General features: G+C 43.8%; 1 protein-coding gene across 9 annotated transcripts in view; it reads left to right on the forward strand.

The window, feature by feature from the left end:
• Positions 1–24,054, forward strand: part of LOC133513456 (apoptosis-stimulating of p53 protein 1-like) — a 116,050-nt gene that overhangs the window by 14,134 nt on the left and 77,862 nt on the right. For 6 of the 9 annotated variants that reach the window (XR_009798499.1, XM_061844275.1, XM_061844280.1 and 3 more), the window contains 3 exons: positions 7,632–7,779; positions 12,972–13,079; positions 16,161–16,222. Coding sequence is in view for 6 of the 9 variants with exons in the window: in XM_061844275.1 (XP_061700259.1) it covers positions 7,632–7,779; positions 12,972–13,079; positions 16,161–16,222 (318 nt within the window). In the remaining 3 variants the exon portion in view is untranslated. Of the gene's footprint in view, positions 1–4,647; positions 5,211–7,631; positions 7,780–12,971; positions 13,080–16,160; positions 16,223–18,081; positions 18,153–24,054 lie in introns of those variants that run through there. The other 3 variants (XM_061844279.1, XM_061844283.1, XM_061844284.1) reach the window with 3 other exon arrangements.

Consider the following 24,054-nt stretch of genomic DNA (forward strand, 5'->3'; position numbering starts at 1 on the left):
AAGGCTCCCCTGCTTAAACCATTACATGTCAAAGCCCGTCTTAAGTTTGCCATTGACCATTTGGAGGATACAGAGGAGTCATGGGAGAAAGTTTTGTGGTCAGATGAGACCAAAATGGAACTTTTTGGTCATAATCCTGCCAACCGTGTTTGGAGGAAGACGAATGATGAGTTCCATCCCAAGAACAACATCCCTACTGTGAGGCATGGGGGTGGTAGCATCATGCTTTGGGGGTGTTTTTCTGCACATGGGATAGGATGACTGCACTGTCCACAGCCAGGAAAACCAAGCAGTGGCTTCGTAAGAAGCATATCAAGGTTATGGCGTGGCCTAGCCAGTCACCAGACCTAAACCCAATAGAAAATCTTTGGAGGGAGCTCAGACTCCGTGTTTCTCAGCGACAGCCCAGAAACTTGTCTGATCTAGGGAAGATCTGTGTGGAGGAGTGGGCCAAAATCCCTCCTGCAGTGTGTGCAAAGTTGGTGAACAACTACAGGAAACGTTTGACGTCTGTAATTGCAAACAAAGGCTACTGTACCAAATATTAACATTGGTTTTCTCAGGTGTTCAAATACTTATTTTCAGCTGTATCACACAAATAAAAAATAAATAATAATAAAATAAAATAATAAAAAAAAATACATTGTGATTTCTGGATTTTTCTTTTTAGATTATCTCACAGTGGACATGCACCTAATGCAGCCCTATGGGTGCACAAACCAGTACAATCTGTAGGCCGGTCCCAAGCCCGGATAAATGCAGAGAGTTGCGTCAGGAAGGGCATCCGGTGTAAAAACTGTGCCAAACAAATATGAGCGTTCATCTAAAGAATCCCATACCGGATCAGTCGTGGCCCGGGTTAACAATGCCCACCCCAGGCACTGCTAACCTGCAGGGCGTCGGTGGAAATTCAGCTACTGTGGGTCGAAGACAAAGAAGAGGAGGAAACCGGATCTATCGTCAGAAGAAAAAGAGGAATGCACAGAGCCTACAACTGAGTGAAGGGACTTTGAATGTTGGGACTATGACAGGGAAAGCTCAGGAGCTGGTTGACATCTTGATTAGGAGAAAGGTTGATATTCTGTGCATCCAAGAGAGCAGGTGGAAAGGTAGTAAGGCTAGAAGTTTGGGAGCAGGGTTTAAATTATTCTACTACGGAGTAGATGGGAAGAGAAATGGAGTAGGGGTTATTTTAAAGGAAGAGCTGGCTAAGAATGTCTTGGAGGTGAAAAGAGTATCAGATCGAGTGATGAGACTAAAATTTGAAATTGAGGGTGTTCTGTATAATGTGGTTAGCGGCTATGCCCCACAGGTAGGATGTGACCTAGAGTTGAAAGAGAAATTCTGGAAGGAACTAGATGAAGTAGTTCTGAGCATCCCAGACAGCAAGAGAGTTGTGATTGGTGCAGATTGTAATGGACATATTGGTAAAGGAAACAGGGGCGATGAAGAAGTGATGGGTAAGTACGGAATCCAGGAAAGGAACTTTGAGGGACAGATGTTGGTGGACTTTGCAAAAAGGATAGAGATGGCTGAAGTGACCACTTATTTCCAGAAGAGGGAGGAACATAGAGTGACCTACAAGAGCGGAGGTAGAAGCACACAGGTGGATTATATTTTGTGCAGACGTTGTAATATGAAGGAGGTTACTGACTGTAAAGTAGTGGTAGGGGAGAGTGTAGCTCGACAGCATGGGATGGTAGTGTGTAGGATGACTCTGGTGGTGGCTAGGAAGATTAAGAAGACAAATGTATAGCAGGGAAACATGTGGTGGAAGCTGAGAAAGGAATAATGTTGTGCGGCCTTTCGGAAAGAGGTAAGACTGGCTCTCAATGGACAGCAGAAGCTCCCGGAAGACTGTACAACGACAGCCAAGATAATCAGAGAGAAAGGCAGGAGAGTACTTGGTGTGTCTTTTGGTCGGAAAGGGGAGAAGGAGACTTGGTCGTGGAACCCCAAAATACAGATAGTCGTACAAGAAAGAGATTAGCAAAGAAGAATGGGATACTGACAGGACTGAGGAGAGGCGAAAGGAGTACATCGAGATGCGACATAGGGCAAAGGTAGAGGTGGCAAAGGCTAAACAAGAGGCATATGAAGACATGTACACCAGGTTGGACACGAAATAAATATCTCTACAGGTTGGCCAGACAGAGGGATAGAGATGGGAAGGATGTGCAGCAGGTAAGGGTGATTAAGGATAGAGATGGAAATGTGTTGACTGGTGCCAGTAGTGTGCTAAATAGATGGAAAGAATACTTTGAGAAGTTGATGAATGAAGAAAATGAGAGAGAAGGAAGAGTTGAAGAGGCAATGATTAATAAGGGGGAAGTCAGAAAGGCACTACAAAGGATGAAAAATGGAAAGGCAGTTGGTCCTGATGACATACCGGTCGAGGTATGGAAGCAATTTGGAGAGATGGCTGTGGAGTTTTTGACCAACTTATTCAACAGAATACTAGCGGGCGAAAAGATGCTTGAAGAATGGAGGAAAAGTGTTCTAGTTCCCATTTTTAAGAACATAGGGGATGTTCAGAGCTGTGGGAACTATAGAGGAATAAAGTTGATGAGCCACACAATGAAGTTATGGGAAAGAGTAGTGGAGGCTAGACTCAGGACAGAAGTAAGTATCTGCGAGCAACAGTATGGTTTCATGCCTAGAAAGAGTACCACAGATGCATTATTTGCCTTGAGGATGCTAGTGGAAAAGTACAAAGAAGGTCAGAAGGAGCTACATTGTGTCTTTGTGGATCTAGAGAAAGCCTATGACAGAGTACCAAGAGAGGAACTGTGGTACTGCATGCGTAAGTCTGGTGTGGCAGAGAAGTATGTTAAAATAGTACAGGACATGTATGATGGCAGCAGAACAATGGTGAGGTGTGCCTTAGGTGTGACAGAGGAATTTAAGGTGGAGGTGGGACTGCATCAGGGATCAGCTCTGAGCCCCTTCCTGTTTGCAGTGGTAATGGATAGGCTGACAGATGAGGTTAGACTGGAATCCCCTTGTATCATGATGTTCGCAGATGATTTTGTGATATGCAGTGAAAGCAGGGAGCATGCAGAGGAAAAATTAAAAAGATGGAGACATGCACTGGAAAGGAGAGGAATGAAGATTAGCCGAAGTAAAACAGAATATATGTGCGTGAATGAGAAAAGTGGAGGGGTAAGAGTGAGGCTACAGGAAGAAGAGATAGCGAGGGTGGACGACTTCAAATATTTAGGGTCAACAATACAGAGCAATGGTGAGTGTGGTAAGGAAGTGAAGAAACGGGTTCAAGTAGGTTGGAAAAGCTGGCGAAAGGTGTCTGGTGTGTTATGTGACAGAAGAGTCTCTGCTAGTATGAAGGGCAAAGTTTATAAGACAGTGGTGAGGTCGGCCATGATGTACGGATTAGAGATGGTGGCACTGAAGAAACAACAGCAAGCAGAACTGGAGGTAGCAGAAATGAAGATGTTGAGGTTCTCGCTCGGAGTGAGCAGGTTGGATAGGATTAGAAATGAGCTAATTCGAGGGACAGCCAAAAGATGACACGCTGTGGCGACCCCTAACGGGACAAGCCGAAAGAAAAAGAAGACGACAGTGGACATGCACCTACCATGAACATTTCAGACCCCTCCATGATTTCTAAGTGGGAGAACTTGCAATATAGCAGTGTGTTCAAATACTTATTTTCTTCACTGTATATACATGAACAGGTCATTTCAAGACTCATTGTTCAATCTTGTGATCGGATCTCTGATCTGTTGTCGTTTTTTAAAATGGTAATTGGCCCAAAAGTCCTGATCATATGAAGTAGTACTGTGCTTTGCTGTTGTATTTGTCATTCAGAAGCACCAATGTGTAAGACAGAACTGTGCTTTTACAAAATTGTCATGAAAATATATCAGACTATAAAAGGACAATTTGGTGTGGAGATCAGTGTTGGGCATGTTACTTTGAAAAAGTAATTAGTTATACTTACTTCTCCCAAAAGTAACTGCGTTACTAATTGAGTTACTCCATTATAAAAGTAACTAGTTACCAGCTAAAGTATATATTGCGTGTGTTCCCCCCCCCCCCCCACACACACACACACAAGCCAGATGCAGAGAGCAGGACAGCAAATAACACGTACCTGCACAGAGGTTTCAATTTATTGCCGCTCATGTTTACATTGAGCTGAAAATTTTAATGGATTTGTTAAATCCAACTCTTAAAATGCATGGAGTCCTCTCTCCAAACATCCACCCACCCAACCCAGTCATATCAACATTTTAGCCCTTAAACCAGTGGTTGTATCGTAGGAGAAGCAGCTTCTCAAACTTGAGGTCAGAGTGTCTGTTCCTCTTTGGTGTGAAGACCAGCTTTCCCACACTTGACATGCACATTTTAACCTTTCACCTCAATGAGGTTCAAGTCGTGTCTGAATCTTCATTCTGCAAATGCCACAGACACCGGAGTCTGAGTCCTCCTCACTCGCCATCTCTCACCCGCCACTACGAATGCGCTCTAAACACCCCCCCACCTAATTTCTCTGATTGGCTGAAGACGTAATCTTACTCTACCTTAGCCAATCATCATTGCTTAGGCGATTATCTCACCCTCCCCTTCCGCTTGTCACGCTGGAACCCTCATGCACACACGATAAAAGACATACTTGCGCCTGAGTCCTGTGTCTGTGTGCGTGAGGTCGGATAACCGTTTTTATGTTTTTTTTATTGGGCGGCTTCAGTAATGTGTTGATCATGGTAACGGCATTATACGGACAGTCAGTAATTTGTTAGATTACCCGTTAATGAAAAAACATAATGCCGTTAGTAACGGCGTTTATTTAAATTTATTCATTCCCATCACTGGTGGAGACCCACACAGTATTGTCAATTATAAAAACTTTATCCCCAATCACCCCAACGCCCACCTCACCCTGCGTCTACCTCACCTTGTACTGAAAATTGATGTCCCCACCACCACCCTCCAGTGTCTCTGATCTTGGGACTCACTCATGGTGTCACTCACATTTCAACCACACTTCCACTTTTTCTTTTTTTCCCCCACGCATGCACCCAAATGCACACCGACAAACAGCAATGTGTGTGTTTTGGATTGGTGTATTTTCAATGAAGCGTTTCTTTGGTCGGGTGTTGGCGCGACTGGTGTTTCTGTCAATAGGCCTGAAAGTGCGTAGATTCAAGGAATGAAAGAAAATACGAACTGGGTTGGAAGGACTTTTGGTGAGTGACAGCAGTTTGCATTTCTTTTTAGGCATAAATGTAAGATGGCCTCAACTTTATGCAAACCTGTACAATCTAATGAGACCCAATATTTTTTTTTTCTTTTTCTTGTGGTTGTAGTTTGCAGTTGCAAATTGCACTTCATTATATTGAAAGCCAGGCATTTGAACAGATTTTTTCCCTCTGGCAATCAAGTCATTAAATTCTTTATCAGCAAACCTACTATTTTTCTGCCTTGTGCCATGTTAGGACACTCACTCGCATCCTATTGTCCAATCAGTATCTGTCATGTCATGTCATTGCCAAGCCGCTTATCCTCACAAGGGTCGCGGGAAAGCTGGAGCTCATCCCAGCTAGCTTAGGGTGAAAGGCAGACTACACCCTGAACTGGTCGCCATTCAGTCACAGGGCAGATATCGCCACCATCGCTGAACCGGAATTGATCCCACACAGCCCGCACCAAAGGCAGCTGTGTGTACCACTACACCATCAGTGACTTATAAATATTAATATTAGTAATATACATATGTATGTCTATATTTTATAATTATTTTTTATATTTTGTCGACCGCACTATTTGTCACTTTACGTCACTTTAAACTGCTCTCTTTGTTCAATTGTCATTGCACTGGTCTATAACGGGAACCGCGAACGGGTAAAGGCACTCTGTACAAGCTCAACACAATGTGGGACATTGACACACTTATCTCTCACCTGTTCTAAATGAAGAAGATTTTACATCTTGAACAACTTATAACGAATAGTTCCTATCAACAAAAGTGTCTTTTGTTCTTTGTCCTTGTTGCTATGTTGTTCCTTGTTCTTTGTTCTGAATGTCGTACCAGGGCAGCACCGACTGCCGGAGAAAAATTCCTTGTGTGTTTTTACACACTTGGCCAATAAAGCTGATTCTGATTCTGATTCTGAACATGAATGTTGAATGCATTGATTCTTCATGCCACGTTGAATTGTACAAGTGTAGAGTGTTGTGTGAAAAGTGTATATGAGCAACTTAATATAGTTTTAGTTGGTATTTGACTATAGTATGGCTTTTGGGGCTGGGGTTGGGGTTCCTTGTACTTTTGAGAAGATCAAAAAAGCTCCCTCAAAAACACCATCTCTGTAAAAATGCTCAAAAAAGATTGTTGATGTGTGGACTGAAAGAGAAAACCAGACAGTTGATCACTGAACTTATTTCTACTAGTTACTCTCTTATTCTTAAAATGACCACTGTCACGCCATTCACTGCATCCGGCACCTTAGGAAGGATTACACCAGCCACAACTCTTTTCTGTGCATGTGTATGTCTCGTTTTACGAAAAAGAAGAAAAACAAAAAGGCTGAAATTTACCAGTGGAATGTCGCAGACTGCAACGTAGTTTAGACCTCCACCATGGAGTCTGAATTCAGATCAGCTTCCCATTGGACTGTTGTGGTGGAGCATGGGTTACCGATGCTCGAGGCTTAAACCCACGCAACCACTATCTCCCAGATTGAGAGACAAGTGTGTGAACCAGCAGACTAAAAGCCTGGCAATTAATCAATTCTTAAGGCTTTTGACGACTTAGAAAAAATGTTCCGGTACTTATTTGCAACTGTATCACACAAATAAATAAAAATATCACAATTATGATTTCTGGATTTTTCTTTTTAGATTATCTCTCTCACAGTGGACATGCACCTACGATGAAATTTTCGGACCCCTCCATAATTTCTAAGTGGGAGAACTTGAAATATAGCAGGGTGTTCAAATACCTATTTTCTTCATTGTATAAAACACATTGGTGGGCTGCGTAAGTACTGTAACATTTCTAATTATGAGTGTATGTGTTTAAGAGGGGGTGGGGGGGAGCGGGCGGGTGTAAGGTAAACTAGGAAAAGAGAGTGTGGCGGAGCAGCGGTCGATGTTAGTGTAAGTTCCATGTGCTGCTTAAAAGAAACTAGTGGCTTTTTATTTTTTACAGTATGTATGTGAAATGCCACTAACTGAATAGCTGTATGTTAAACTTTCAATATGCATTGGATTATTATTTTTGTGGCACGCAACGCAGAAGATCTGCGAGACTGCATCAGCGGTGGACAATTGCGCACGCGCATAGTTTAGAGGGACCATTGGCTGACTTTTTTTTTTTGGTTTTGTTTGGCACGCCGTCCCGCGATCAACCAAGACTGCCTCCCGATCAACCAGTCGATCGGGATCGACAGATTGAACACCCCTGCTTTAGAGTCTCTAAATAATGAAATATTAATAATATCAACATTAAGCCTAGAGAACCAATGGGGTCACATATTTAAAAGAGTATTTGGATGTCTTGGGTTCTCTCAAGTTTAATATTAAAAAATACTAGGTGTCATTAGCGCATATGAAAACACCTTGCTTAGTGACGCGTCTCAAGATGAATAATGTTTTTATGGTTACAGGTGATCCTCACAGTTTATCTCAACGACACCCAGCAGATGCTGACTGAGGTCCCGGTTACACCTGCAACCAGAGTTTTAGATGTGGTGGAATACTGCAAAGAGGCAGGCGAGGGGGAGTGCCACTTAGCTGAAAAATGGAATGGACATGGTGAGTCTGTTCTTTATTCACCTAACAAATTATATTTGTTGAAGAATAAAGTGTATGTATATATCCATCCATCCATCCATCAATTTTCTACCGCTTCTTCGGGTCGGGTCGCGGGGGAAGTAGCTTCAGCAGGGATACCCAGACATTTCCCCAGCCATTTCTTCCAGCTCTTACGGAGGGATCCTCAGGCGTTCCCAGGCCAACTGAGAGACACAGTCTCTCCAGCGTGTCCCGGATCGTCCCCGTGATCCCTTTCCAGTGGGACATGCCAGGAATACACAACCAGGGAGACCTCCGGGAGGCATCTGAATCACATTCCCCAGCCACATCATCTGGATCGTCTCAATGCGGAGGAGCAGGGGCTCAACACTGAGCCCATCCCGGATAACCAAGCTTCTCACCCTATCTCGAAGGGAGAGCCGGACACCGTGCAGAGGAAACTCATTTTGGTCGCTTGTGTCCGGGAAAATAGTTTTTTTTTGGTCACGACCCACAGCGAGTGCCCAAAGGTGAGGGTAGGATCGTAGAGCGACTAGTGAATTAAGAGCTTTGCCTTTCGACTTAGATCCCTCTTTACCACAACGGACCGACACAAAGTCGACATCACTGTCTGTCGATCTCCTGCTCCATTCTTCCCTCACTCGTGAACAAGACCCCAAGATACTTGAACTCCTCCACTTGGGGCAGATCTCAACCACGACCCGGAGGGGGCACACCACCCTTTTCCGACTGAGAACCATGGTATCAGATTTGGAAGTGCTGATTTTCATCCCAGCCACTCCACACTTGGCTGCAAACCACTCCAGTGAGCGTTGGCGATCACTGCTTGGTGAAGCCAACAGAACCACATCATCTGCAAAAAGCGGATGCAATACTGAGGCCACAAAACCGGACACCATTTTCACCTCAGCTGCGCTGTGGAGATTTTGTCCATAAAAGTTATGAACAAAGTTGGTGACAAAGAGCAGCACTGGCGGAGTTCAACGCTCACTGGAAACGAGTCTAACTTATTGCCGGGAATGTGTACCAAACACTGACAGCGGTCGTACAGGAACCGAACAGCCCGTATGTGGGGGTTTGGTACCCCGTACTCCCGAAGAACCCTCCACAAGACGCCCCAAGAGACACGATCGAATGCCTTCTCCAAATCCACAAAACACATCAAGACTGGTTGGGCAAACTCCCATGCACCATTGAGGATCCTGCCGAGGATCTATCGCTGGGCCACTGTTCCATGACCAGGAAATTGCTCCTCCTGAATCTGAGATTTGACTTCCCGACAGACCCTCCTCTCCAGCACCCCTGAATAGACCTTACCAGGAAGGCTGAGGAGTGTGATCCTCCTATATTTGAAACACACCCTCCAGTCCCCCTTACTTTGACTTGATCTAAGTTCTAACTTTAGACTAGTCTGCCCATATATCTAAATGTGAACGGTCATTTTCTCCCGTGGTACTGCGTTTTCTTGAAGTTGAAAGCTTTTCCATTCTACATGCATTAGGAAGATATAGATAATCTACTGCTAGCTTTCATCAATGGATTGAAAATAGATACTGCCGTAAATTACACTAGATTATAACAATAAATCACGATTGCCAACAGGAATGTTTGTTACAATGTATCGCTATCTTGTTGCTACTAACACCGATTATGTTGAACTAAACTTTTAGCATTTTCAAAACATTGTGGGTATAGACCGTTTGTGTTTAAGCCTTGACAGGCCAGATTAAGAATTTTTATTGATGAAAAATTTTAAATACCGTTTTATATCATGTTCTACTAATATCAGTTGAAATGGGAAATTAACATTTCTGAGTTTGAAATTTTAATTTTCCATTATAGTTGTGTATTTGTTTATTTAATTTTTAATTTACAGTTACGTTATATTAATCCAGTAAATTATTTTAAGGTCTTGAGATTCCATCCCCAATCACACCCGCAGCTTTATCTGCGGGCATGCCTGAAGGACCACACCCGTAACTATATCTGTGAGCGTGACTGACCACAGCCGTACATTTTTCAAATGTGAATGATTGCAGTCTTCCCTGTCTTGGAAAGTAAACCAGTTGTGTGATAGGTGCATATCTCAGTCACTCACATTTGAGGAGCACAACTGCGCTCGCGCACCTTCGTGCTCGCAAATCTGCACAGTCGAGCACAAAAAATCACGCGTGTAAAATTTGTTCCGAGTAGAAATACATAGATTTTCTCAGAGCACATGAAAACCAATCCAGCATAGTGAACCACAGGCTGACTTTTTTTTTTGTTTATCTGACCAAGGCTTGGTCGTGAGGTGGCGGTGGAATGGTTGACACCGAGGCTAGGTCAGGAGGTGGCCGGGGATCTGTTGGCAGCGTTGCTTGGTTGTGAGACGGCCGTGGATCGAACACCGCCGGGGCTAGGTCAGGAGGCAGCCGGGCACCGGTCGCCACTGAGGCATGGTCGTGAGGCGGCCGGAGATCGATCGCTGCTGGGTTTTGGTCTTGAGGTGGCCGGGGATCGGTCGTCGCCGAGTTCTGGTCCTGAGGCGGCCAGGGACCAGTCGCCGCCGAGGCTTGGTCGTGAGGCGGCCGTGGGCCAGTTGCTGCCAAGGCTTGGTCGTGAGCCGGCTGTGGAATGGTTGACACCGAGGCTAGGTCGGGAGGTGGCCAGGGATCTGTTGCCAGCGTGGTTTGTTCGTGAGACGGCCGTGGATCGAACACCGCCGAGGCTAGGTCGGGAGGCAGCCGGGCACCGGTCGCCACTGAGGCGTGGTCGTGAGGCGGCCGGAGATTGAGCGCTGCTGGGTTTTGGTCTTTAGATGGCCGGGGATCGGTCGTCGCTGAGCTCTGGTCGTGAGGTGGCCGGGGAACAGTCGCCGCTGAGGCGTGGTCGTGAGGCGGCCGTGGGCCAGTCGCTGCCAAGGCTTGGTTGTGAGCCGGCTATGGAATGGTTGCCGCCGAGGCTAGGTCGGGATGTGTCCGGAGATCGGTCGCTAGCGAGGTTTCGTCGTGAAACAGCTGTGGATCGGTTGGCGGTGAGGCTAGGTCGGGAGGCGGCCGGGGATCGATCGTCCTTAAAGCGTGGTCAAACGTTCGTGGACCAGCTGCCACTGAAGCAGGAGAGGGAGGCAGCTGCCGTTGAGATGGGGGTGTGAGGCGGCCGTATACCTGTCGCTGTCGCCGTCGAGACAGGAGCGGGGGGCGAGGACAGGTCGCCGTCGAAACAGGAGGCCGTGAGCCAATCACCGTCTAAACAGGAATCAAAGCCCGAATAACTGTCACCACCGGAACGGAAAGGACCGTGATGTCGCCGCCGCCGGGGCAGGAACGTGTGGGGGCTGATGAGCCACCGCCGCCGGCTGGGCAGGAAGATGAGGCGGCCGACAAACTGCTGCCTGGGCAGGAATGTGAGGCGGCCGACGAGTTGCCTCCTAGTCTAATAAAACGTGGCGGTGAATGGGTCGGGCGTGGAGAATAGTCATAATACGTGGGGGGCCACGGGGGAAAAGGAAGGAGAGGACAAAAAGATAGAGCCCACTCGGAGAGAGGACAGTTGGTCGGCAGGCTGATTGCGCTGGGAGGCAGACTAGCAGCGCGACCGGCGATGCCACATTTTTCTTACTCAATCCCACTGTGGCCAGTTTGTTCTGTTACGAGCATGGGACTTGGGTTAGGACCTAATGGAGGACTCTGAGGCAGTGACATGATGTTGATGTTTTATTCCAGGCTGAGGTCATACACAGTGAGCCAGTCCAACAGAGGTAAAGACAAAAACATGTAGCAAAAGGTAAGGTCCAAAAACATGAAAACGAGGTCTGATAACTACTCAGCAAAAACAAGGCTTAAATAGATTTGGCTGTGGTGCCACAGGAACGCTGCCCGTGACAACAAGGTGAATACGTAACAAGAGGCTCTTATACTCATACAGACGAATGTGGTCTAATGCAACAAACTGGCAACTATTAACATTTCACACAAGATTTAAAGACAGCACGGTGGGGTAGCTATAAAGCATTGGAGTCAGTTCTAATGGCCAGGGTTCAATCCCGGCCCAGCTGTGTGGAGTTTGCATGTTCTTCGTGTGGCTGCGTGGTTTTTCTCCGGGCACTCCGGTTTCCAAAAAACATGCATCGTAAATTGGACACTCCAAATTGTCCCTAGGTGTGACTGTTGTTTGTCTCTATGTGCCTTGCGACTGGCTGACAATCAGTTCAGGGTGTACTCTGCCTCCTGGCCGATGACAGCTTGGATTGGCTCTTGTGAGGATAAGAGACTAAGAAAATGGATGGATGGATGGATGGATGGATGGACAAGGCTTAAATACATGGCATAATAACAGACAATGAGGTGAAGAGCTAGTGCCGGGGGCAGCCGCACACAGGCCAGGCTACTGCCCCTGACAACCTCTAACCTGACATAATTGCGCCTCCCTTCGCAATGGATTTACACCATTCAAGAAATATGTCCCCTGTTTTTCTGTGGGAAGCGTGATTTTAGAGCCCGACACGTTTGTTTGAAAATGACTTAATGTGAATGCACTGTTTCTGCAGCAAAACTACAAACCCCACCTACAAATACTCATTTACTCCAGAAACATGGATGTAAACAAAATTCTACTTTACACAACCCCAGTAGAGTTCTGGGATTTACAGACTGAGTTCAAATAGTGGAGTACAGACTTCAGAGCAAACATGGTGAAGCAGCCATTTTGCAATTATGCTGCGCACAAATGGAGTAAGTTGCCAATATAGGTGACGTCAGCTCCAAGTGTGAATGTTTATTAATCCAGGTTGAATCCAGGTTTTTTTTCCCTCATGCTTTTTAGAGTATTTTCACTTTTGAAGGATATTTCTGGATCTGTACGCTGTTTTTAATTGTGCTTTTATTTTTATTTATTTTTTTGTCATTTTTATCTTATGTTTGTATTGTTTTTTTTCCATTTTTAAATATTTTGTTTCTTTGTATTCAAATGCTTTTAATTTTGTAAAGCAGATTGAGTTACCTTGTGTATGAAATGCGCTATATGAACAAGTTTGCTGTGCTTTGCTTTTTACTCAAAACCTTCACTGCACTTAGAAATTCTGTCAATGAAGGTATGAACCGAATCTGTGACAAAGGGCACCCTTGACAGACTCCAACTATCACTGGAAACAAATCTGACATGTTACTGACAATCAGAACCTAATTTCCATCCCTCCTGTCTTCTGCCAGAGCGAGTTCTCCCTCAGCAGTTGTTACTCATGGACCTCCTTCAGCAGTGGGGTGCAAGGAGGCCAGAGGTCAGTTTCTACCTGCGACACTGTCCCTCCTTGCCACAAGGTACAAACTCACGTACTATATACTGGCCATATCTAACATATAGTTAATTTGTTAATTTGTTGTACTTGATTTGTATGAATGATCTTATTATTCATGTTTTTAAAGGCAAAATTATACTGTATCACAACAAAAAAAGTGCACAATGAGTGGTGTTTGTAAGGTTTTGAGGTTTGGTCAGGGGCTTTGTCAGTAATTATCCCAATAAGATGATTACAATTATATAACATGCAAGGTGCAACCTTTAGGAAAGGTCTGCTTAAGAAATATTTATGACTTTATTCCGTGCATTGATTTATTGTAATTAATGGAAGTAGTTAAAGAAATTCAAATTCAAGTAACTTTATTGTCAGATATGTTATAAATAAATGACATACAACATATGCTATGATGGACTAGTTAAAAATAAATAAATAATGTATATACACTGATCAATCTAAAATATCCACATTGTGCCTTATACCACAGAAAATATAACCAATATGGTCAAGCTTGCTAATTTAACAAGAATTACAGTCAGTGGGTATGGCCACAGTGCTATAAGGCCAAGGCGAATACGCTGCTGAAAGTGCTTAATTTCTCGTCTAGAATCAATGGTGGTGTGTGCCACGGAGGGTAATAATGTTAATGGGGGCAAAGCAGAGAGGGAGTTGATTATCGGAGAAACTGTCTCTGAGTCTGCTGGTTTTGGCCCAAAGACTCTGCTTCATAATCTACCATTAACTGACAGCTGAAACCCAAATAAACACACAAATGACTCATATCGGGATCTGATGTGAATTTTACATTTTTTCCAGAGTTCAATTGTTATAGGAATGTTGTGGAGCATTTTCGTGAACTGTCAAAATGCTTTGAAACTGAAAGTTAGTTGTGGCAACGTTTTTGCATTCAACCATACAATAAGCTCCAAGGCTACAGGTGGGACTTTCACAAAGGCCTCACCAATATGGAATTTTTTGGGCTGATGCAGATTCTGATATTTGATGGGATATTATTTTGATAAGAGATTAATCAGCCTCCATCCATCTATCCATTTTCTTTGCCACTCATCCTCGCGAGGGTCGCGGGGAGTGCCTGAGCCTCTCCCAGTTGTCAATGGGCAGGAGGCAGGGTAGGCCCTGAAATGGTTGCCAGCCAATTGTAGGACACATGGAGACAGACAACAACAGCATTCACGTGGGAGGAAACCGGAGTGCCCGCAGAAAATCCACGCAGCCATGGGGAAAACATGCAAACTCCATACAGGACACACACACACACACCCACACGCACGCGCACACACACACACCGGGATTTGAACCTGAGTCCTCATAATTCTGCCTTTCCATTTTTCATCCTTTGTAGTGCTTTTCTGACTTCCCCTTTACTAATCATTGCCACTTCCTGCTCCTTCACACTTGCGTCTTCAACTCTTCCTTCTCTCTCATTTTCTTCATTCATTAACTTCTCAAAGTATTCTTTCCATCTATTTAGCACACTACTGGCACCAGTCAACACATTTCCATCTCTATCCTTAATCATCCTTACCTGCTCCACATCCTCGATCCCAGTCTGGCCAACCTGTAGAGATCCTTTTCTCCTTCTTTCATGTCCAACCTGATGTACATGTCTTCATATGCCTCTTGTTTAGCCTTTGCCACCTCTACCTTTGCCCTATGTCGCATCTCGATGTACTCCTTTCGCCTCTCCTCAGTCCTGTCAGTATCCCATTCTTCTTTGCTAATCTCTTTCTTGTACGACTATCTGTATTTTGGGGTTCCACGACCAAGTCTCCTTCTCCCCTTTCCGACCAAAAGACACACCAAGTACTCTCCTGCCTGTCTCTCTGATTATCTTGGCTGTCGTTGTACAGTCTTCCGGGAGCTTCTGCTGTCCATCAAGAGGCTGTCTCACCTCTTTCCGAAAGGCCGAACAACATTCTTCCTTTCTCAGCTTCCACCACATGGTTCTCTGCTCTACCTTTGTCTTCTTAATGTTCCTACCCACCACCAGAGTCATCCTACACACCACCATCCTCCATTTCTATTCCTATCTACTCCGTGGTAGAATAATTTAAACCCTGCTCCTAAACTTCTAGCCTGACTACCTTTCCACCTGCTCTCTTGGATGCACAGGATATCAACCTTTCTCCTAATCATCATGTCAACCAACTCCTGAGCTTTTCCTGTCATAGTCCCAACATTCAAAGTCCCTACACTCAGTTGTAGGCTCTGTGCATTCCTCTTTTTCTTATGATGATGGATCCAGTTTCCTCCTCTTCTTTGTCTTCAACGGACAGTAGCTGAATTTCCACCAACGCCCTGCAGGTTAGGAGTGCCGGGGGCGGGGGTTGTTAACCCAGGCCACGACCAATCCGGTATGGGATTCTTTAGATGAACGCTCATATTTGTTTGGCACAATTTTTACGCCGGATGCCCTTCCTGACGCAACCCTTTGCATTTATCCGGGCTTGGGACCGGCCTACAGATTCCACTGGTTTATGCCCCCATAGGGCTGCATTGATGTGCCCTGCAATTGAATGTCATTATTATTATTACAAAAATCATCATTGTTTTGCCAAATTAAAAAGGGCTAATAGGTGTATGGCGACTCAGTTGGGTCCCAGTTTTCAGTTGAAACGTGAGATAGGATTTGAGGTCTGTATTTGAGTTATTCCACATTAACTGGAGTATGAAATAATTGTTTTTAGTAATTGGTTAAGCATTATCCCATGATTTATGAATTAATTGACCGACTTTGTATCGTTAGATAAAATTTCAATTTATTATCGTCATAATCTACCAACAGTTAAGGAAGGATTGCTGTATTTTCCCATTACTGATTAAATCAATCAAAGCACTACTGGTTTCTATCTGTGTAGTTTTCTGTTGAGAAAATGAATTCTCTGGATTCCATTTTTTTTAACCCATGTATTTTTTTGTCCCCTGAAAATTGTCTGGCAAGCAGTCCAGCATATACTCCCCAGAAGTTATCTGAGATCAATTCTAGCTCATCCATAACCCAAATGACAACCATTGTTCAAGAAAATAGATGGGAATGGGCAAAATGGCTAATTAATGTCAATGTCTATGCTTCTTTATACAGAGAGTCAGCAGCCTTTGGACACAACTTGGGTTTCAGAAGCAACAGACAACACGAACAACAGTGTAAGACATGCACTACACAAACTGACCAAAGGCTTATACAGTACACAAACTCCTTTAAAGGTCAAGTGTCGTCAAACGGATGATTTTTGGTATATTATCAATGGAAAAACCCACAGCCAATATGGTCCTATGTGTTTTTTCACCAAAAAACATGATTTTGACGTATACAGCTTTTTGTAACTCTCACCATGAAAATCCTCTCAGGGATTTGCGTTTGAGAAGAAGCAGGAAGTGACGTAAAGGACAGCGGCACTCCCTCGTGGGCTCGTTTGTTTCCATTATTTTCACCTCCAGAAAGGTAGCTCGTTGTTCCTTTGTGTTAGCCAAAATGCCGGCTCATTGCATTGCTGGACATTGCTTGTACACTCGGGAGAATGGAATTACCCTTCATAAGTTTGAAAGAGACCCTGTTCGTTGTGAAAAATGGATTGCACGGGTGCAGAGGACAAGAGCTTCATGGTTTCCAACTAACAGGCAGGTCTGTATACAGCTACTAAAAAAATAATAATAGTTTGCGGCGGACCACGTAATCGGTCTCTCTCATAACGTAACAAAAGATCTGCGTATGAAATGTGTCGATGTGCGCATCGCTCAGCCAACAATGTCTCACTCAGCCTCGTCTCGATAGTGTTCATCGTGTACTGCGGCGACTTTGAACATACCCCTAAAAGCAGCATAGCCCGGCTCCACCTCCTCCTTATATGCCACCACGGGCACCGAAACTCAGTCACACTGGCTGAGACGCCGTGTTTGGCAGTCACAGCTTCTGCGAAGGCTGTGCGTCGGGCTTTGCAACGGGGGCGGCTCTGAAGAACCCAGCCGAGAATACGTTACTGAGTCACGTGCGCACATAAAGCGCCCCGGCTCGACTGTGAACACCCCCTAAAGCAGCACCACTCGGCTCTGTCATAGGCCACACCGGCCGGCTGCAATAAGCCGTGATGGCTCATCTCCACCGCGGAAGTGGATCGTACGGGATGTGGTTTGGCGGTGATCGGATATTATCTGAATATGGCTTGAAACAATAGTGTAATATTACCCTGAGGGCTCGAAACAATTGTGTAATATTCCCCAGGTAACTTCACTTGGTTGTGTGGTGTTGTCCTTTTCGAAAAGAGCTTCGGTGTCAGAAGGGGTGTCGGAAATGTCTCTGTTGTTCGGCTTCCATAGTAGCAGGCACTGCGCGTTTTCAACGGCGGAAGTGACGATGACGTCAAGAACAGCTGACGCGACTAATATGGCGACAACTTGGATGTCGAGGGACACTCAATTGCACAACTTTGTGCAGGGATGACGCGTTCTCCGCTCACTTTTTTTCTTCTTCGTATAGACATTAAAATGAATACTGTTATATGTATTCTTCATTACAATATCTATTTTAGAATGTTTATAGGGATGACAGTCCCACTTTAACTATAGTCTGAAGGGCAGAACTACTATAGCTCAGTTAACCACCATTTTATCAACTATATTTTATTCATCATTCCTTTCAGTTTATGCTGTGAAAAGCGACATTGCTGTCAAACCAACAACTATTTTGGTACTAGTTTCTCATTGTTTTTGCTTCGGACAAGACGCTTCATTTACACATTCTGATTAGCAGGTTAAAACATTTTTGTGTAATAATACTGTAGTGTTGGTCTGTCTGCCTGTGATTCAGCTGGTGTGTGTGCGTGCATGTGCGTGTGTGCGCGTGTGCACGTCTGTCTGTTGGTCAGTCAATGAAGGTGGACTTAGCTTGGTCTCATGACATAACCAGGCTAAGAGGATTGTTAGCCAGCCAAACAGCTCCTCCTCATCCTCCTCTTCCTCTTACCTTTCTCACTTCCTCACTATTGTCTTGTGTTGCTTTTACCACTGTGTGACTTTTACATTCTCTGCAAAGACCCAAAGAATTTAAGGTGTGGCTTGCAGTTTGGAAGGGCTGGAGGTAAGTTTTGAAATGTGTTTTTCATCTAACCTTTTTCAGCTCATCACAAAAATATTGGAAATGTGAAATATGAATATAGCGGTGACTTTTATAGAGTCGCGGCACAGTGTGTGTAGTGGCCAAAAGTAGACTCCCACAATGTCAAAAGAACAAGAAAATAAAACAGGACAAAATAAAATTGACTTTTATGTTTTGACGGACAATACCAAATGTTTGTAGAGGTGAAAATACTTATTAACAGTATGAAGTAGCGAATATCTAAAAACTTTTTTTAATGAAAGCATTATTATCTACTCCAAGCACAAATACGTATTTTGATTGCAACCATTAAATTGTGGTCAGGATATTGATAAAGGCATAGACATGAATTTGGGGTTTGCGTTACTATGCCATTAATTAACATTCCATGGCATCCAGAATGAACAATTTCCATATTTTGTTGTTATCTACCAAATTACCAGGAGTCATGATGTATAATGTTAACAAACAGACAGCAAGCCCCCCTCCCTTTGCTTCTTCAGAAGGTGAATGATGAGGCAGTTGACATGGCTTTGACTCCATTCAAATTCAAAAAGTCCCTTGGTAGTAGAATCCGATGTGCCAGTTAGTGACAGTGCTTGTAATCCCAACATGGGTAAAACTCTTGAACTCGTATGTAATTTTTCGATATAGGTTTCATATAATTGAAAAGACGATTTCTATTTAACTCCAGATGTCAGTAGTGTGTGCATGAAGAGGAAGGTTTTACAAAAAACTGCCAGTTCTCAAATGCTCAAAAAGATAATTATAGAAAATTACATAACTAGTAACTTCATATGGTAGCTTGGTTGCATATCTACAAATTAAACAATTGCTTATATGACTATTATTGGAGCCTTTTCAAATTCTGGTATACATTAGCTAAACAGAAAACTGCAACTAAAATCCACATGGACTAATCAGACAATGATGCAAGGCAAATTTATTGATATAGCACATTTTATACACAAACATTGCATGAGCATAGAGCAGGTCATTTAGAAGTAACAAAAAATGAAAAAAAATGTTTAGTGCAAAAGATTTTAAAAAGATGAAAATGCTCTAAAATGCTCATTCATAAGCATGAGAAAAAAAACACAAAAAATTGGTGCTGACTTCATTTTTTTCTTTTTTTTTTTGGGGCAGTTAAATTCAATTGTGTATCGCACCACAGAAAATAATAGTCAATTCTAAACCTGACTGGGAGCCAACTTTAGTATTGGATTAATATAAGAAGTCAGCTCTTTGTTCTGGTTAGAAACCAAGCTGCAGAGTTCTAAATTAGCTGAGTGAATGAATGAGTTCTAAACTTGTGTTGTTGCAGAGGCATGTCAACCAGGACAGCCCCACAAAGCTCTGTCCCTCTCTTAACCCGAGTGTCCAAGACATGCCACTGGAAGTTCAATGACACACCCATAAAGTCAATGATCAAACTGCAACCTGGTGTGTCCTGGTGCCAAGTGTACGTGTGGATACGCTCATGCTTGAACATGGTATTTGTTATGGACAATCCATGATGAGCACTGAAGTCTATTACCAGAACATTGCTCGGGTTCTGATTAGAGGTGCCGTTCCTTCCAGTCACACCCTTCGAGGTATTACTGTGGTATGTTGAGGTATTACCACGTGGGCATAGGACTCCCCCAGCAGAACGATGGAGTCCATGGTAGAAGCGCTCTCTAGCACCTCTTCTAAGGATTCCAAAAGCAGTGAGTACTCTGAACTGCTGTTTGGTGCATAGGCACAAACAAGTTAGGACCTGTACTCCCCCCCACTAGGGTGATCCCCAATGTACAGGTGCCAAGGCAGGGGGCAAAAAGTATACCCACACCTCCTTGGCGCCTCTCACCATGAGCAACTCCAGACTGAAACGAAGTCCAACCCCTCTCGAGAGAACTGGTACCAGAGCCCAAGCAATGTGTGGAGCCAAGTCCGACTATATCTAGTTGTAAGTTCTCACACACCACCTTGGGTTCCTTCTCTGCCAGAGAGGTAACGTTCCACATCCCAAGAGCCAGCTTCTGGAGCCGGGATTGGGTCGCTAAGGTCCCTGTCTTCGGCCACCGCCCAGTTTACACTGCACCCGACCCCTATGGCCCCTGGCCTATGAGTCCATGTTACCCTTTCAGGCTGTGCCTAACTGGGCCACATGGGTGCAGTCCCGGCCACCTGGCGCTGACCGTCAAGCCCCACCTCCAGGCCTGGGTCCAGAGGGGTGCCCGGTGAAACTTTAATCCATTGGTAATCATCGTCATAGGGGTCTTTTTTGCTGTGCTTGGTCTGGTCCCTCACCTGTTTGTCAAGGGTAACCCTAGCAGGGGTGTGAAGCACCCAATAATTTAGCTCCTAGGATGATTGGGACACACAAACATCTCCACCGTCTCTCTAAGGGGACGGCTTCCAGGAGGGGCAATACAAATACATGTGGGTAAAGACCTGTGTTTTGCTCTGGCTATAAATCTCTGCCCAACACATATTCATTTTCCCAGCTTTGCCATGTTTTGTATGCTCAGCACAGGTTCATTCACTCTGTAAATTTGTTTGTCTCTGTGTATGTTTGTGTGATATATGAAAAATTATCTTTCAAAATCTGTAGTCGTCCTTTCTCCTCTTTACTATAATTGAATCACCTAGCAGGTTGGCTCATTTTGAACCACTAATTTGGTTGAGAGTGAGACAGATGATAACTCTCCTATATGTCATTAGATGAAAAGAATATATTTCACATGTCAAGGCTTATCAAATCATATTCCAAATCAAATTGAGTCAAGTCCCAGGAATACCACATCAAAGTCTAGTGAAGTCTTATGTCATACGTTTTAGCCAAGCAACTTCAAAGTCCTAAAATTAGTGACCCAAGTCTGACTTGAGTTATGTCATGTGACTGGAGTTGAGCCCCAAATCCTGCTAGTTTTTTAGAAGACCCGCGACTCCAGTTAGGCCATAAACTACAAAGAAACCTATAGGGGTCGCAGGAGTGCTGAAGCCTATCCCAGCTGTCTACGGGCAGGAGGCTGGGGTACACCCTGAACTGGTTGCCAGCCAATCACAGGGCACACAGAGGCAAACAGTCGCACTCACAATCATACCTAGGGGCAATTTAGAGTGTCCAATCAATGTTGCATGTTTTTGGGATGTTGGAGGAAACCGGAATGCCTGGAGAAAACCCACATAGGCAAGGGGAGAACATGCAAACGCCACACAGGGAGGGTTGGGATTGAACCCGGGCCCTCAGAACTGTGAGGCCAACGTTTTCTTGCTGCTCCACCATGCCGCCTCATATATATCAATGTTTTAACTATAATTGAACATTGAACATTAATCAACATTTCAACCGCTTTAGTACTCATACATTTATAATGAAAAGCAAACCTCTTCACTGCATTCTCCTTGGCTGATACTGACAGCAGTGCTACTCCAACTTGTGTCTCTATCACTTGCTGTTGTCAAATTATGCCCAATCGTTGTCACTGTGATAAATATAAAAACTTTTGGTAGTTAGTAGTTGATGAAAACTGTAGTCAATTTTACGTGGAGACTTCCCCCCCATTGAAATCCTTCTGATTAAGGATCAATTGTTTGCATGTGACGTGATTTACATTGCCACTACATTTCATCAGAACAGCCCTTTTAAAGACATGTGATGTTCAGATCTGTCTATGTAAACATCCGGCAAATTATCAAGATGGATGTCAGTCGCTTGTGTAGCACCTCACTGCACGTTTACGTCAAGACAGAGCATGTACACATAGAATGCAGGCTGACTATTTTGATTGAAAACCTTATCCAGGACTTTATCGTTTTGGGAGAGGGAATACGGTATTCTACCCATTTGAAACTGAATGGATTCATTCTGTTTCAGCCCATTTATTCCACTTGGGGTGTGTGTATGTAGCATTTTTTCAGTTTAGGCTTCTAACCTTTCTAATCGGAATACAATACTCCATGTAAACCCAATTTATTTGTTTTCCTATTACCTTCTCTTGATTTCCACTGGGATAACTCAGCTTCATTTTCCTCACAAAGTGCCAACAGACAAGTTTTACTCGTGTAAGTGCAAGAAGATGTAAAACTTGACTGCATGAGAAGGGAGCAGGGAGGACTCAAAACAAGCTTGATCAAGTATTTTGTTTTTAGGCATGTGAATTAGAACTAAAACACAGTTCGTTCCTGGTCCTTTACTCATCATAAGAACTTGGAGTACCGAGGACCCCCAAGAGATTAAATGTTCGTCAGGCCAGATCATTCTGTCACGACCCATCGGTGCAAGGGAGGACCCAAATCCAGGACTCGGTAAGCAGGAATCCAGTTAAAAGGTCTTTATTCGTTTCAAGGTCATAAGCTGGGAGGTCAGTCAGAGAGAGCAGCAGTATCAAGGACGTTAAGGTTACTGGGTTGGTCGGAGGACAGGCAGAGGTTGATACACCGGGATTCAGGATCAGAAACAAGGAAGTGCTGGAACGAGGCATGTATGGCAACGATCTGGCACAGCAAGACCGTCCGCTGGGTCCTTTAATTACTGGGGTTCATTATTGCAGATGATCAATCAACCTAATCAACGTAGCTGTGTAAGGCACCAAACCGCCAGGGCAGGACCATGACCGTTACCTCGTGTATGAAATGCGCTATACAAATAAATTTGCTTTGCTTTCCTTATATTATTGTTTTACATTTTAAGCTCTTCTGTATCATTATTTGTAAAGTAAATTTTTGGTTACTGTTTTACAATTGTCCACTTCAGTTGCTTTCAGTCGCATTGCTCGAGTGTGCTGCAGGCTGAAGAAACTTGGAACTGGAATTGAAAACTTGGAACTCACTAATGCAAAACGAAGGTCATTACGTTTTTAATTTAATTGGGGACAGACAACTTAACGCTGGGCCCCAAGTTTGTAACTCCAAGTTTGATCCCTTTTGAGCGCCAACACCACACCAAAAATGCCAGGTAAACTTAAATGGTGAAAATAACTTTTAATCAATGTTATGACAATTGAGTTCAACAGACATGTCATCTCATTTAAGAAGTTTCCAGCAATCGTTCTAAAACATCCATAATTTATTTTGAAACAAATTTCTAAATACACTGTATATGACCTTTAATCTAATTTCACCTAAACCGCAATACCAGCCCAAGACAAAGTCATGCAAAAAAAAAAAAAAAGAGTATACACTACAGGAAATTATATGACCTTTGTTTTGACAAAAAAAACTGAAAAGCTATAATTGAAATATGCTCATGAACATGAAAGTTTCAAGTAAGGGTTGTGAGAAGAAAAATGAAGTGATCTGAAATCAGTCATCGTCCAACTGGCACCGTACTTCTCTGTCAGTTTGCAGGACCAATCGTGAAACAAAACCATGCAATCAAGAAAATAAACATTTCTAAATTATTAACTATTTAAAGAGATATTTATATAAACTGTTGAACAGGTTGAGTCATAAAATACACTTTCTTGGGACTGAGAAAAATCTGGAATGCAGGTCTGGCAGAAGTCAAAACAGTAAATACTTTTTTTGCTTTGTTATTCCAGATTTTGTGTCCAATTCCTGCAGCCCACTCACACCCACAAACTGGACCTAGATTATCGGGCCAAGATTCTGTACTTTGTGTTTGTGTGTTGGTTATGAGTCAGCAGGGGTTTAATGTTCTCTCCACTCCATGTATTCATGAGTTATATGACATGAGTGTAATTATATGACAATCTAACCTATTTTTTTTCATGACACATATCTAAGGGCAATGGTTGAGTCATTTCCCTGCTGAGAGAAAATGGGATAGATAGAGTGGTGTGGGGAGGTCACCACTTTTTCTCATTTTTGAGAAATGTTGTAATAATTGGTTTGTCGTTAGTTCATGAAAGGCTACGCACCCTGCACATTATGTGAA

This window comes from Syngnathoides biaculeatus, chromosome 15 (assembly GCF_019802595.1).
Source record: "Syngnathoides biaculeatus isolate LvHL_M chromosome 15, ASM1980259v1, whole genome shotgun sequence".
Taxonomy (NCBI): Eukaryota; Metazoa; Chordata; class Actinopteri; order Syngnathiformes; family Syngnathidae; genus Syngnathoides; species Syngnathoides biaculeatus.